This window comes from Chaetura pelagica, unplaced genomic scaffold (genome assembly GCF_000747805.2).
Source record: "Chaetura pelagica isolate M959 unplaced genomic scaffold, ChaPel_1.0 scaffold416, whole genome shotgun sequence".
Classification (NCBI taxonomy): Eukaryota; Metazoa; Chordata; class Aves; order Apodiformes; family Apodidae; genus Chaetura; species Chaetura pelagica.
Genome location: NW_009953579.1, coordinates 384,116 through 400,607, shown reverse-complemented (window position 1 = coordinate 400,607; position 16,492 = coordinate 384,116). Strand labels below are relative to the sequence as shown.

The 16,492-nt window shown below is 45.0% G+C and overlaps 1 protein-coding gene across 1 annotated transcript in view; it reads right to left on the bottom strand.

Annotated features, from left to right (window-relative positions):
• Positions 1 to 7,679: 7,679 nt before the first annotated feature.
• RGS6 (regulator of G-protein signaling 6) overlaps positions 7,680 to 16,492 on the bottom strand; it is a 243,744-nt gene continuing 234,931 nt past the window's right edge. The window contains exons 15-16 of the mRNA XM_009999748.1: positions 15,617 to 15,706; positions 7,680 to 7,784 (exon numbers count right to left, since the gene is read on the bottom strand). Of these exons, the coding sequence (XP_009998050.1) occupies positions 7,680 to 7,784; positions 15,617 to 15,706 (195 nt within the window). The remainder of the gene's footprint in view (positions 7,785 to 15,616; positions 15,707 to 16,492) is intronic.

The following is a 16,492-nucleotide window of genomic DNA, read 5'->3' as shown; positions in this document are numbered from 1 at the left end:
GATACCCACTTCACCAGCATCTCAGTGTATCACCTTTATATACTTTCCAGTTTTTCTACCACCTATTATCTACCCATAATGGCTTAAGCCTTTGTCTTTATTATACTGCAGGTTGCAAATAATTTCCATGCCATCAAATGGTGTTATCTATTTATTCAAGGTGGTAGAGGTGGGAAAGTGAAAAAGTGGGAAAGCTGGTAAGTCTATGACAGTTCTATGAAATTATCAAGGAACCAGTTAAACAGGGATCCCTGATGGTATCAGGCAGTAATTCTTTCTCCAGCCTTATGCCTTCTTCACTGTGTTAATGGTTAGTATTCGTAATACATCACAGTCAAGCACAACAGTGCAAGATTATCACACAATTCACCTGAGAAAGAGAAGATCCCATCAACACATTTCATGGGTTTGACACCAGACTAATGAATCAAGAATCAGGACAGTTAAGAGTGCAGCTTGGACTCTGATCCAACAGTAGACAGACTGAGAGGACATTAAAACCAGCACAAGGCAGTAGCAGTCACCAAGGGATGAAACTGACTATCAGATGGGAAAGAAGCAGCAGGGAAGAACAAGGATAACATCATGGAGCTGGAAGAGAAAACTGCTGACAGCATCTAGGAAAAGGCAGTGAGGCAGGCAGGGTAGACACTCAAGCTTTCATAGCTGTATAATGACAATTAATAGATACACATGGAACTGAAACTAAAAGTGGGACTTTGGGTTTCACTGGGTGCTGAATTGGGGTGCACTTACAGTTCTGAGCCAAGATTAGTTTAATATGAACTAGCCAAAGGCTACCAGAAAATTAAAGCAGGGGAAATGCTTTAAGGTCCCTTCCAACCTAACCCATTCTACAATTCTATTATACGAAAATTCCAGTTTGCACCACTGCATGAAGAAAGGGGACATTTTGGGCTCCAGACTGAAAGCATCCTGGCCACTGAACTTGATAACTACATTGCATAAAAGATCTCCAGTCATAATCTTGTTAATGGAAAAGTCATCCCTGCATGGTGAGACACTGACTCCACACTCATTAAGGACACAATGTAGAACTTTGTCCTCAGTGCTTCTGGATGAAAATGCAAAACTGCCCTGCTGCTGTCAATGTGAGGGCTACAGCAGCTCCACCCTATCAGCTCCTGCTTTCTGCTCACTGCAATGCAACATATGGTTAATTAAGCCAGGCCAGTCTGCCAATTCAGTTATTCACCTGTGTCTGGGAACTGAGACAATCTTTGGTCTTCATTGACCTGCTGTCCCATACAAAATGTTCCATCCATAACTTCCACGATTCTTTCAAGAAAGCTCATTAGAAAGCTTTCCTTCTTATCTACTTAATCTACAGTCTACTTCCTATACAGCTTGAATACAGACCAACTCTTCCTTCATCTTACTCTCTTTCTGCACTGAGCTGAATTTACTGCCTGGAAATCTCCCTGCTTCTTCACACCTGATTCCTTGATACATTTCACACCACATCTCTGTATCTGGTGTCTTCTACTATGCTGACATTAAAATAAATCTCCCAAGTCTTTTAAGTCTCACATTTCTTCCAGGACTTAACAGGAGGTCTCCTTTTATTGTCAAGTATTGGTGCTCTTTAAAGGTTGCAAGTACAAAAGATAAAATACAGCCTGTAGCTTACCATGTGCAAAGGTGCACACAAACAGCTACAGCAGGCCCATCCACATCACACCTCTACATACACTGCGCTGGGCCACTACTGCTTGTGGAAGAAGACAGACTCTAATAGCTATCCAGAAGTGTGGCATTTGCATCTTCACCACCCCAGCCCCCCAAGTCCTGTGTGGCACTCTCTGGCTGAGGCTGTTGGTTTTATCTGGAGCTGCCAGGTCCTGCCACTGCTTGGGCTGAATTTCACATGGGGCTCTGGTCATCAAAGGCCACTTGGTTCTCCCAGGTTCTGCAACTCTTTTCTTTGTTCACAGGCAGTGGAAGAGATGCACACAAGCTTCTTTACCTTCTTCAGATAAAGAGCTTTTTCAGTCCGGGCATGTAAAGACAGTGTCCCACATCAGTCGGTTCAGACAGATGTTGTAAAAATTCTGAATAAACAATTGATCTGGCCACTGTCTTATCATCTAATGCACAAAGAGTGAGAACTCTGATCCTCTCAAAAAGTGTACAAGTGTGTATGCCTTTTGTTACTGAAGAAATAAAAGCTGGGAAGGAAAATGCAGAGATCTTGTCAGCATTGAGACACCGTCTCAATTTTGACTCACAAACTTTAACTAATCAGTTTTCTTACAGGGAAAATTCCTTCCTTGGAATATAGGCATTTTAGAAAAGTTTGAAGTCAAGTCTGAGTATAATGGCCCAGGCTTATCTAAGTTACCTGCTGAGCTAGTATCAATAGGTTCAATCCCTGTTATTGCTGGAGTAACCATTGCTGCTTTTAGAGATAATACTCCGGATATTGCAAGATGGAACAAAGGAAACCCCTCCTGTCCCGTCCTTTAGTAAACGTAAATGGCCACCAGTGCAAGTTCGGCTGAGATTTGGTGGCTTCCTTTGTGAGACAAAGGCAGCAGTGGTTTCTCTAAATGTACTCGTTAAAATATATATTCCTTCTACTCTTAGCCCAAAAGGATCATCTCAGCTTACAAGAGCTAAGCCTCTGTGTATCTGATTATTAAATAATTTCTAAAGCAGATGGGAAACTACAGTGGTTCGAACAGCTAGGCTGAGACTCCATGGGTAAAAATAGTGTAGCAGGTTCCTTTTAATTAGTAAGATGATCAAGTATGACAGAAGAGAGAGATGTAGGTATATGGATTTGTGTGTATGTGTGTCTTTAAAATTAAGTTATTACCTCAATATCAGGTATTATTTATAACATATATGATACATGATGTCTGATTTTTATGATGCCATTTATCTTCACTTGGGAGAGAAGACAGGCTAACTCCACTTTCATAATGTCAATCCTTGCTGTATTCAAAAGGAAAATTGTAATAAGATAAACCTGCCACCATGTGCAGTGCCATCATTTTTTAAATGATGTGGATTAGTAAGTGCTCTGATGCAGCAGACTGTCAGATCTGCAACTCCCTGAGATCGACCCTTCCCAGGGCCCCCATGAACAGCATGGGAGAGCAAGTCCAGCTTTATAGCTGCCATTTCACAACACAGGAGCCCAGCACAGGCCCAAGGAGATCAGAGACCTATCCTATCCTACCACTGTGCTGCCCACATATTTTTGAGGACTCCTCAAAACATAAACAGGGAGAAAAGAAATCTGCCACCCCTATGCTCTAGCAGTGCTTGGTGACATGTGCCCTGTGGTGATCTGCTCTGCCATGTGGATGGGGCCCTTTGGTATGTACAGATGACTTATGACTGCAACGTTTGGTCCCAGAACCACACAGCTTCAGCCCAGGCTCTGATGCAGGGCTGCCACAAAACACACACTGACCCTGCAGCTGCAGACGTCAGGCTGGTAAGCTGAGGAGGTGGAGGATGCCTGACACTTTGGGCTCTGGGTCAGAGAGATGTCCCATCGGTCCAAGGGGAACACAGGCAGGTAGGCACTGCAAACTATGCCCTTTGCCTCAGGAGGACTTGGCCAGTGGTGGGCACAACCTTCTTCTTGGCCATTGCACAAAGGTATCAGCTGATACTTCGAAAAGACCTGGAAGTAAAACGTGAACCATCACGACAATTAACATTCTCCTGCAAGGTCTTGCTGTCAGTGTCCTGCTTAATGTGGACCAGACAGCATTTGGCTTCCAGAAAGATGTGGTGCCAAAACTTGGTGCATTCATTAGTCATGAAGTACTTTCTCCTGGTCAAAAGTACCAAGTCAATGTGAAGACAGTGGGGCCTGTAGGAATTGAACAGTGGTATGAAAACCAAAAATAATCTGTAACATTATCTTCTTTGTTACTCCCCATTGATACTCTTGAAGGTGTTAGGCCTCTGGCTGGCTAGCAGGGCTCCACAGGGTCTTTCTACAAGATGGTCTGGTGTTAATCTCTGTCTGCTGGATTTTGACCCTGAAATGAGCAGGAGCCCTGTGGGTAAGATGGCTTCCACTTGCTCCAAGTCTGTGCTCCCAAAGCCAAGCTATACAGCTTTCCATCCAGAGCAGGGAGCGATTTGGAATCACTGAAAAAAATGTTCTGGGGAGGGGTTTAACCCAAGTAAGAGACAAAAAGCCTGCAATATTGTTTGAACTGTGTTGACAAAGCTTTCCTGTTTCTTTCTTTGATGAGCTGTATTTTTTCCCATCTTTTTCAAACAAGAGATGGTGAGACCCAAGTGACTAGAACAAGTAAACCTAGAGAATCTGATTTTTTCACTCACATGAAGACTCTCTAAGAAGCTGGGCATGTCTTGCTTTCTGGCTACAAACAGGCTTTCTCTGGTATGGAAATCCCCCTTGTAAGTACAGCATCATGAGCAAGGAAGGGGTTGTAAATCTCCACCTCCATGCTCCTGCTCTGACCCTATGCCACCTACACTGCTAGTGGAACCAAGTTCCCTAAATTTGAGTATGTTATGCAAAAGGAATCCATAACATCGTTAGATATATGTTCTCCCTGTGTTACTTATCTCCATGGAAAAGTAAGAGCAGATTTTAAACAATAGTAACTGCTTTATTTGTAGCAATGACGAGCTAAAAATTATTCTGGAGAGGTTCTCAATATGCCTGAAGTGACAGAGTACTATAGGAAGCAACAACTTAGTGATACTGGAAGAGAATTTAAAACACATTTTAAATATTCTTTAACTAATAAGTATGGTGGTGCAGAGAGAACAAACCCAACCAGTCCACTTTAGTCCCCACTGTAACTGATTTTGAGTTATTTCTATACTAGTAATATTCCTGATGTTTTTGCTAAATGACCTAAGTCTTCAGTCAAATTGTGTTCTTGAAATCCATATTTAAATCTTGACATTCAAAAGCAATTTACCTTGAAATGCATGCTTTTATCTAAACCTGAAGTTCTGCCCAAGTTTTGCAATATATTTCCAGTTCCCATGACCATGGCAGGGCTTCCCAGTGAATGCAAAGGCTGCAGGCAGGTCTGGCCAGGCAGGACCAGCCAGGCTGGCTCCAGCCTCTGGGAGGTAGAAGCACCCAGCACAGCCCCAAGCACAGGTTGCCGTGGCAAGGACCTCAGTTCAGTAGTTTCCCAAAATGCTGTGTTACGTGCCACAGCCAAATCTGAAAATATCCCTGGGAGTCTCCTGTGCCCTTCCAGAGTCCAACAGAGTAGCACAGCCTGGGGGTGGCCCAGGTTCATGGGCAGTTTATAGTACAGGCATTCTGGAAGCCACAACTGCACCCCAGTGACGGCTTCTCAAGGCAAATAAACTTCTAGCCCTGTCTGTTTTGGACATTCCTCTTACAGCCACCACTGGAAATCTGACTTCACATTTTTCTGTTTGCAAAATAGGCTTAGGGCCCCCTCCTGAAGAGAGCTGAGCATTTACGCTCTGTTTCAGTCAAACCTTAAGCATATGCTTAACTTCAGTGCGTCTGTGCAGGGTCAGCCTGAATATGTGATCCAGTAATGAGCAACCACTACAGTATAGTAGAGCCCTGGGAATGAGGGCAGCTGTATTGCTCCAATCCTACACAGCTGGGGAACTGGAGTGCATTTTGGAGAACTAGAGCATGCAGAATTAACTTTGTCTTAATTCGTACTCCCCAGAGTATGCCATACAGTTACTGCTCTGGTAACGTTGCCCTCTGAGGGCATTATGACATGCCAACATAGTGCCTGTTTTCTCATCTGATGGTAGTCACAAACTGCCATAATGCAAAGTATAAAAAATGCAGACCCCTCCTAGATCTGGTAGCCACCATGCCATCAGAGGATGACATTTTATATCTGTACTAAGAAACATGAAAGAAAACGCTTATAGCACGCTAGCAATTAAGACCAAAATGAACTAAAGTGCCAACCAATCTACAAAAATTTTCTTTACAGGTACTTAATTATAATTCTACCATCCAAACTGAGCTTGTCAAGTTACCCTTCAAATCAAATGCAAGAGAAAAACCCATCCTTGGCTGTATTACTATAAACCCAGACAGTCTAGTAAAGTAGAGAGTTACTTTTCTACGTATTTGGCAAATCTGGGAGCAGAATTTACCACTCGGTATAAATATTTCTGCATAGTTTGTTTAAAAAAAATCTCGCCTATTCCTCTTTCTGGCAGACTCTTAGAAAGTAGTAAATATGCAGATGGGCGTAGTGATATATTTTGTATCAACATCTTTTAAATGTGTGCATATGCATTAGCTATATAAATATATTCTCCAGGAAGTCTGCCAGTGGATATACTACAAAGCTCTGCGTGTTACATTTGGGTTTGCTTGTGCAGTAGCATGGCAGCGTCAGAAAGAACCCCTCTAGGTTTATTTGCTCTACACTAGCTCACACTTACCTGCATAGTTTCCCCTTTTCTATCTGTATGTACGAATGTTTCATATTTATATGCCATGTGTGCATCTACAGTGTATATAGAAATGCACATACAGACATACAAATGCAAGTGTATTTACTGTATATACACATAGTGCCTTCATTATAAAGCTGTTATAAAGCCATGACAAGGCTCATGAACTTCCTCTGAAACAATTGTTCTGTACTGTATCTTCTACGGGAATCAACTGCTTGATGACTCTGCTGTCCCAGTATCACCTTACAGCTAATGATGGGTGATATGTGAAGGCCACAGCAGTATGCCAAAACTGTATGACATACCAAGTAAAAACGTACTTGATACTGAGCAACACAAGAATAATGCCCCACGGACACTGTTGCTGCATTTTGAGTTCTAGCCCTGTCCTTGTTCTATGCCAGCCCACACACACACCCTGTCCCACCCCTGCTGCCCAGTACCGCTGCTCCTCCACCCCGCTGGCACCATCTTCCTCTGGTCCTGCCCCCTCTCCCTGCTCTTCCCTTTCTCTAGAATATTTGCTGCACATGCAGATCCCCGAAAGCAAGTGGATGAGTGAGTCTTGTCTAAGCTCTGGCATCCTGCCTGGGGGCTGGACAGAAGCAACCCCAGCCAGTGCCCAGCATGTCTCTGCAGCTAGACCAGCACCCCCCACCGTCAGACTGGCTGGAGGGTGAAGTCTGGCGAAGGGTAAGATAGGAGAGGACATCTGTCCATTGCCCTTGAGATCCCTTACGTAAAAGGTGTCGTGTTTCTTGCTGTTGGTGTGCTCCTTTTCCTGTGTGGGTGTCCTGAAGGAGTCACAAAGTATCGCCCATCAGATGAGCACCAACAGATGGGGGTAACGGAGGAAGCGGCCACAGTGCTGCGGGGGGACATGGATGTGTATACACATATGGTACCATGAACCATGCGCGGGGGGCAGTGTGGATACTGTTGCAATGGCACTATGAGAACCATGCTCATCTACTTCATTGCGCAAGGAAAAGCCACAGCGAATACTCTAGTGTGAATACAGCAAAAAGACAACCTTGTATTTCATTTTCGACAAAAATCCATTTGCTTTTGCAGTGATGACAAGCTAGAATGAGCATTATGGAATTCTGCTTCCCACCCTCCCCCCATTTTGGAGCTACTATTTAGATGAGCTACAGTATTAAAAGAGAAGCTGCAAAGATGCTAGCTGCAAAAATAAACGATGAAATAAAAGAGTCAAGCGCCCACGTTCCCCCCAGCTAAAAATGAAGTTCTGAGGAAAGGGTGGAGGGAAAAGAAAATAAACTTACCACGCTGCGAGTGAACTTTTCTAGAGAAGTTCTACGACCTTGCTCATTCTCTGGCTTAATAGGGAAAAAAAGTGGGGAGAAAAAAAATACAGAAAAAAACCCTTCAGCTTAAATGCAGTTTTTCAAAACAGCAGCAAAATATAAGGAAGCAGCAAGGGGAAAAAGTTGTAAAAAAATGTAAAAAGCAGAAATCAATGTTTGCAACAGCAAACATAAGAAACCAAAGCCCCTGAAAGAATGAGAAACATAACTACTTTTACTCTTGGAGAATGTCACCTTTTCTCCTTTGAGTTTTTTGAATGGTTCAAACAGTGTCTGTGTGTTGCCACATCTCACAGCTATTGGTATCGATTTCTTGCTCATTGAATTTTCCTTCTGCGGCTGTTTGAGCTGAGACCTCTGATTCTGGTTAATATCTGCCAAGCAGCTGATTGGAGGCTCCCATCTACTTGCTTAGAGAGATGGAAAAAAACCCCCACAGTAACTTTTACAACATTAAAAAGCAATGTGTGAGTGAATACAGCACTGGAAGAAAACCACCACTGAACTCATTTCCAGGGAGCCTACACTCTTTTTATCCAGAGGCTAGAAGAACTTTCCAATAAGTCTGGCTACAACAAAACGTAAGACAGTGTATACAAGTCTGTGCAAGCCCACAGAAAGATACAGGCAGAACTGGGGCACTGGTATTTTTGAATCTGGGATACAGGACTATCCATACACAAGAAGACATTCAACTTCACTGGAAGAAGACAAGCATGTGCATCATGGCTTTATTAACATATCCCTGAGAAGGATGCTCACTGCAGCGCTTCATTCATTTGGCACAAGGGAGATCTAACTGTCACTAACAAGGAAGAACTAAACAATTTATTGGTATGTTTGCTGGAATATCTAAAAGAAACAAATTGTTATGGAGACAAGAAGAAACTCGATAACATGACAGAAAGCTCACTGCAGTTACAAAGCTATAGGTACTGCTGATTTCCAGGACAGAAACCTATTTTTATATGGTGAACCAGTGAAATGGAGGTGATAAGATAGAAGTAAAACTGCTGTAAACGGGACAAGGAGCTACATATATGGGAAAACCACAGTAATGATGGTGCATGACAGTTCATTGGAAAGAAACACCTCACTAGAAACAAGCACTGCACTGGAGGTACTCATCAGAGGTGCCCACCTGCCGTATCACCTGCCACAGATTCAGCTGCAGTAACAATGCCCAGGGTAACGCAACAGTGCAAAAACCAGACAGAGAAGATGCAAGGAAGTCAAAAGCGTATCAGATAAATCAGATGAAAACTTGTATAGGTGAGTGTAGGCTTCTAGGTGAGTAATTCTTCTGCTTCTTCACCACAACTGCCATGAACAGCAGCTCTCTGATGTCTACAAGGCTAGTCTGAAGCATCCCAGGAAGAGATGGGGCTAATTCTCCTTGCTGCACCAACAGCAATGAGACCAGAAGACAAGGCCCTTTTAAGACAAGCAATATTCTTTGTCCAGAAGAAAGAGTCAAGCAACCTCCCCTCTTACAACCATTTGAGGAAGCCACACCATCAGCTTTCATGGTCCAAAAGTGGTATCAAAAGTAAAAGCCAGAGGCATGTTTTTTTAGTCAATACAGTGGATGGAGCCAGGGCCTCAGAGCATGTACTGAAGCAACAAAGGAGGCTTCCTGGCTGGCAGGGGGCCAGAAAGGTACCCAGTAATATGCATCCCAAGGAGTATTTAACATGCCCTGAGGGTTAGTTGCCCCTCCCTGCATGTGAGAGGAGAAAGGGAAAAGGAATGTCAGCCGGGCAGTTTGCTAACTGCAGCAGTGCAAGTGCTCAGAGCATCACAGATCCCCTCCCTGGAGAAGCCTCAGTGCTGTCAAGACACCCCAAAAGAAGCAGAGGTGACAGAGGGAGGCTGCAGTCCTGCCTCCTGGGCTGAATGTGTCGTGACAAGTGGGTCTGAGAACAGCAGTGCATGGCCATGCACAGAGCTCCATGCTGGTGTCCTGCAAGGGTGGCAAGACCCACCAACAGCCAGGGTAGAGGCATTCATTTCACTCAAGAGAAGAAATAACTACACAAAAGGCAGAGCGCTCTGTGAGGCTCCCTAGTGGAGCAAGGCACTTGGAGTCTGCAGCATCACATTGCTGTGGGCTGTAAAATCAGCATTTTAAAGTGGAGCTCTGGAGTGCACTGGGGCAAAGGAGAGTGAGCTGCTGAAAACAGGCCACACTGTCGAAATTTAGTGTCTGTTTTTGCTACTAGCAAGGTGATGCAGCTTCCTGTGCAACTGGGCTTCAAAGATGATGAGCACCTTCTTGGGGTGCTGAGAGCTCATCTAGCACAGGAGGCCACACACAAGGCTGTTTCCCCACCATGGCGTGGGGAAGCAGGTACCAAGAGCACCAATGGTGTCCCACAGAAGTGCCTTGCAAGCAAAGGCTGCAGCAACCCTGCACATTTGGCATGGGGATGGCAGGCTGGGGCCAGCTGGGTGAGTGGAAAGCCCATCCCCATAGCATCCAGCTCTGAGTCAAAGCACGACATTTTCCAGTAAAATAAAAAGCAGCTGAGGCAGGCTGGCTGCAGAGTGATGAGCCGAGTGGAGCAGCTTTAATGGCAGTGGGTGTGAGTGCTGGCTGTAGGGCTCTCTGGCTCTATCTGCCTGCTTGCCTGCAGACCATCTGGCTGGCAGCCTGCTGCGGAGGTGCCTGCCCGCAGCCCTCCAGCACGGCATGGAGGTGTGGAGGCTGCCTTGCACAGCAGAGGAAGGAAATTGAAAAATAACATGGTAAAAAAATAAAATAAAAATTAAAATAAAGAAAAGTGACCAAATCAGACCTTTCTCTGTCCTGTGAAAAGATCTGGGGTCCTGCGGAGGAAGAGTCTGACAAGGCTGCAGATGCTGGAGCTGTGCCTGCTGCAGCACCACAATGGCGTTTGCACAAACACACGTTGAGAGGGAAAAGGGCAAAGGCAGAGAAACACATGTGCATGCCAGGCCAAGCAGGCCTCCCAGGTGCAAAAAAGATCATCTTTGCCAGGAAATACACCAACAGACTCCACCAGCTAATGGCAAAGGACATGTGTATTTGAATAAAATATGAAACAACCACCCCTGCTGCAAATGAAAACCTCTCCACTCAGATAGGTGCAGAAAAATAGATCTCACCATTAGGAACTGTTCACTAATTATTGATTGTCTACTCCAAACTTTCCTCTTTTTTTCATGATTAATTATTTACCCAGCCACCCCAATGTTAAGTTCCTTTGTGTAGATTTTGCTGGCATAGGGCACTGTAAGGAGAATAAACTTACGAAAACCAGCTGACCCTGATAATTAAAAGTAATTATGAGAAAATTGCTCAGTATCTTTACAACACTCAAGCCAAGTCCTACCACTGAATCAAATTGGTCAAGTGTGTCCTGAGGGGACTGAGATAGGAACAGAATGTGCAGTAGGAATATTGCTGGACAATATAGAGCAGTCGGGACAGGGGCTCTGGATAAAGGCCATGCTTCAAAAGGAGGGTGCTCAAAATCGAGCCTGTCTCTTATGGCATGAAGCTCCTAGCCATTCCCTTGCTGACACTTTTTGCCAGAGATGTGACAAGGGGTAGGGAAATGCATCCAGAAGCTTGGTCTTTGGAACTGCAGGTCTGCAAAAATCCCTGCCTCCCTCTCTCCACCCCAGGATTAATCTGGTTTGCTATTGAATCTCTCTTTTTTTTTTTTTTGTATGAGTCTTTGGAGCTTGGGGTGTGGTTTTTTGTACTTTAATTTGGTGAAAACCATGAGTTCCAGAGGGAACGGCATGAGACAAAAATAAAGGAGGTTAACCACTTCCCTGACCCTGGCTCAGGAAAAGGCCAGGAGTGGGTCCTGGGCTTCTCAGGCAGTCAGGTACAACTGTCCAAAGCAAGAAAGCAACGAGCATCTACAGAGCTACCAAATGGCTGGAACAGTATTTTGCATCTATTTTGTGTCCATTTGCACAGGACCACAGAGAACTCACTCTTCTCTGAACCAGCTGGAGAGGAAAACAATGCTCTATACTGAGCAAAAACCAACCCGCGGTGTGACACAACTCACATCCATAGCTTTGCAGCCTGCTTGTGCTGCAGCCACTTTTCCAGGATGCTCCCCTGCCTGCAGGCAGGGCTGGACAGCAGGAAGCTACCCTGTGCCAGGCTGCCATGAACACCGGAGCCGTGACAGCTCAGCTGCCACTTCAGCTGGCAGTCAAGTGCCTGTTAACTTGGAGATGCCCACCAGTGTTATTGTTTCACCTTTACAGGGAGTAATGGAAAGTGCCTCCAGGTCTTTTCTGTTCCCTCTCTCCAATCTCCTCAAAAATAACTAGCAGAGCATGTCTGACTGCTCCTCCACTGTTAAAAAAGCTCCTGTGCACCTCCACCCCCTTCCATGTGCACTAAATAATCTATGCTGCTCCTTCCCCAGGGAATAAATCCCCGCTTTGCAGCCAAGTCACCCAGCCAAATCTTCTCCCTGCCTTGAGCAAGGAGGTTTGCCACAGCACTCATTCTGACATGAGGCTCGCTGCTGTTTAAGGACATCCAGCCACCATTTTGGCTTCCGTGGAGGAAAGCTGAGGGGTGTTGCAGTGCTGATTACCTGCTGTAAAGTAGCCTGAAGTAACGTGTATATCTGCTGAAAAAGGAACAGGTTGATGCTTGACTTGGCAGAGCACGAGTGGGGCATGTTGCACAGATGCACAAATAAAATGTGATAAGCCAGTCAGGGATCTTAGCACCATCCAGCCCTTTGCTGCTGAGCTGGCTGCTCTCAGAGGCCCTGAGATTTCTATCCTCTGCTAAAGGGAGAAGGCTGGGCATGGAGGCACAGAGCTCAAATTGGGCTGGGTGTACAGCCATTCATCCTGAGGACAGGGCTCTGCCCTTGTCCCTCCTCTCCTCCAGCCTGGCAGGGGAGGAGGACTTCTGTGCAAGGCAGGGAGCTACACCCAGCATTCTGCCTCTGCAGCACACTGCTTCCAATCACACCCTTGCTGGAGGCCAACCTCATGTTCCCTGCTGAGCACCATGAATCTGCAGGATTGAGGCCAATAATACTGTGGTTATTTGCAATAAAGACATTGGGAAGAACACAGAAAAAAACAATCTAAAATGGATTAACAAAGTATGTATGCTTGGTCTGTACACAGCCTATGTCCACTGTCTTGCATCAGTTAGTGGTGTGAACAATATGTTCCTTTTATCCTCCCTGGCACCACTCATAATTCTGTCATTGTATCTCAGTCCTGACCCATAACTTCTCCTCCCTCCCTCCATTACTGCACTCCCAGAGCAAGGAGGGGAAGCTCCCACATCTATGGCTATTGTACAGTGTGGAAAAAAAGTAACTTCAAACTTACAGTCCCTTACCAATTTCAAAAATGTCAAGCATGTTTTGAGGCACCAATCAAACCTTGCCACCTCTCCACTGAGCAGGTCGGTATTATTCCCAGTTGGTAGGGGAGATAACACAGGCAAAAACTGAACCTTCTTTTCCCCAAGGTGTCACAAGAAATTAAGTGGGGGAACCAGGGAAAAGTGCATGGATTTTGTGGCTCTCAGTTCTGTGTTTTAGCCACACAGCCAACTTTTCCCTCCTGCCCACTCTGCTTGTCACAACTCAGGACTGGAAGGAAAAAGACCCCAAATAACATAAACTTACCCACAAAATACTAATTTGTGAATCTCAAGCCATAGAGATGTTAATTTGCTTTGTGCAAGAAGCTCTGTTAGCCCATGTCCATCATGCTGTGCTTCTGACAGAACTTATTTTCAGTAGTAAAAGTAAGGCTGTGCTAGATCAATGTGGTACATAGGCAACATTTGGATAATGTCTTTGGGGCAAAACATACTCATGCCCCAGACTCATCAAGTCTTAAAAAACTGCAGTGAATTTCTGTTCATATCAGAGAATCTGGAACTTGTATGCAGGCTCTATATCAAATCCTCCATCCACGCAGGCTTTGATATGCACCTGGCTTTCTCTTCTCCTTCCCTCTGCTTTCCAGCTATTTAGAGGAGTTTTAAAGGGATGCCTTCTCAAAGCTGCACCAAAGGCACTGATGAACTGACCGTGTAGCTCAGAGTACAGAAACTTCATGTTCTGTCAGCATCTCTGTACCTACACTGCTTCAGAAACGTTCACTTGCCCAACACAATGAAACACGATTGCAAAGAGCTTTACAGATTCTGGAGTAATATCAGCTTCCCTTCTGCATCCTCTAAAGCTGGTGAACAGGCCATCTACACAGATCTACTGCTTTTTTCGTGCCTTGCTATGTTTACTCGTGCACCCACAGCTCTTTTGAAAAGAAACTTGATTCTTAACTTTCACGGCTCTGTTAACCTGACACCAAAACCTGCTCCCTGTTTGCAGGGGGATGAGGATGTCATACTGACACATCCAGGGCTTGATCTGACAGTAAAACAAGGGCTGCAAAAAAAACGGTTTGAGTGTGCTCAGCTGGGAGGAGAAAAATCTCCTGCTTTGAAGCACATAAACCCTCACATGCTCAAGAGGGACTTGGGGTTGGGAGACATATACTGCTAGTTCATACGGGTAGGAAGATGGCAAAGGTTTTTTAAGCCTTAGATGATCAGAAGTCTTTCCCTTCTACCTTATTCTTTCTGTACAGCCTCTGAACTCTTAAGTCAGGTCTAACCTTTTCAAATGTAAGCAGCACTGATTTATGCTGTCTCAAACCAGACATTTTGAAACAGGGCTCAGTGCTGTCCTCCATTACCTTCCCCTAATCCACCTGCCAGTAGTCCCAGGCACAGGCAACAGAGAGGTTTGTCCCCTTTTGTCACCATATGCCTGCTTTTAGGGCACACAATGACAATCAGGACAAAAATACCACCGGGATTTCATTGCGCTGTGCCAGTGCAATGTAATTTGGCAGCACACAGAGAATGCAGCAGAAAAACACCAGGGAAGACAGTGATGGGAAACCACACATTCAGGCTGCAGGAGTCAGGAGTCAGTTCATGTACGGTCCAGGAAGCCAAATATAAGTGGGACACGTACACGTGTATGTGCATGCACATGCACACAGTCGGACACGCAAACTTATGGGAGTAAGTCAGGAGGTGCAGGAAACATTTGAACAGAACCACAAAAGCAGAGATCAGCAGCTTACCTTCCAGCCCTCTCAGAAAGACTGGACCCTTGGACAGGCACTGCATAACCCCTCCTTCACTATCCTGAACTGGGGGGTCCTGGCAGATACACGGTGCTGGCAGAGCACATGCACACACCACAAAGGCTAAAAAGAACTCAAACCCTTTCTCTTGTGAGAAAGCATGGCTGGAATTCTTCATTACTGTATGGGTCACAATTACTTACAATCTCTAAGGAAAAGGAAAAATCACTGGGGAGCCGAAAGCAAGGGAAAGGGAGAAAGGGAGCATGGGAATCACTGCAGGGAGGTCTGCAGGTAAGGCATCTAAAGGAAAGATCACACAGTGAGGCTAGGGAAGTGGACCCCAGTAAGGTTGAAATTTGCACCAGTAATTAATAGATTGATGCGGTTTGCTTCTCATATCAGACACTGTCTTTGTCATGAGAAGGAGGCAATTTGAATTTGGGTTTCGGAGACAGCTGGGCACAACAAACACTTTTCTGTATTATTTTTACCTTGGGTCACCATGCTTTCCCCAAAACACAAGCTGAGGCTGTGCATACGGATGCCATATTCTGTGCCCTCAGTGAGGAAAGCAAAAGCTCATTCCTTTGTTAAATGAAGAGAGGGGTGGGAAAGAAAACTGTATTTTAATTTTCAGACAAGCAGCAAGCAGCAGGCGAGAATCAAGAGATGCTAAGGGCAGCAAGCATGTCCTTTCCAACAGATACCTTCTTCTTTGCCAGCAGTAAGTCCTGGTAAGCATTCGAGCGGAGGAAGCGCGCGTAGCTGTCACTCTTCATCAGCTTGTAAATGTGCTCCTATGGGACGGGAGGAAATGAGAGACAGAGAATTGTTATCAAACCTCATTTAGACATCACAAGGATTTAAAACACAGCAAATTAGAAGGAAGAGAGGCTGATCAAAGTCCTAATTAAGTCTGCTATTATTGATTATCTGTGTTGTGGTAGTGCACAGGAGGTCCATCCTGGGGCAAGACCCTGCTGTGCCTGAGGCTGTATGAACACAAAACAAAGAGATGGCCCTCACCCCAAAGGCTGGCACACATTATTCAGTAATCAGAGTTCTTCTGCAAAGGCTGCAACTCTCTGAAGTTCCCAGACTGTAAGAAGCAGGTGTCTAGCCAGGCTGAAACTACTGGTATCTCTCAAGAAGGAAGAAATAAACACCAGAAATTGTCCTGTAGATTAGATTTCATTTTACCACTCATAGATGGCTGAACTATCACTCAGCAACCCCCTCTTTTTTTACAGAGGGGAAATGATACTTGGAGACATTTCATCTCCACTAAAGACGTACTTCGAAGCAAGCCAACCTGTTAACATCCTGGAAAAGCCTGTATCTCTGGTGACTGTGCAGGGAGGTTACACAACTAGCTCAGATGTGTTCAGCTACATCATATATATAAAGTAATGTCAGATGAGTCCCTCCCCTAAGGTCTTTTTTCTCCCAGCAAGTCAAACTGCTGTTACCAGTTTGCTCTGAAAGCACTTACTACGTGCATCTTTAGACTTGCAGTGATGTTTCATTACAGAATTTCATGCCCACGCTTTTCCAGTTTCCTTGCTTAGTTTTACTTTCCTGCT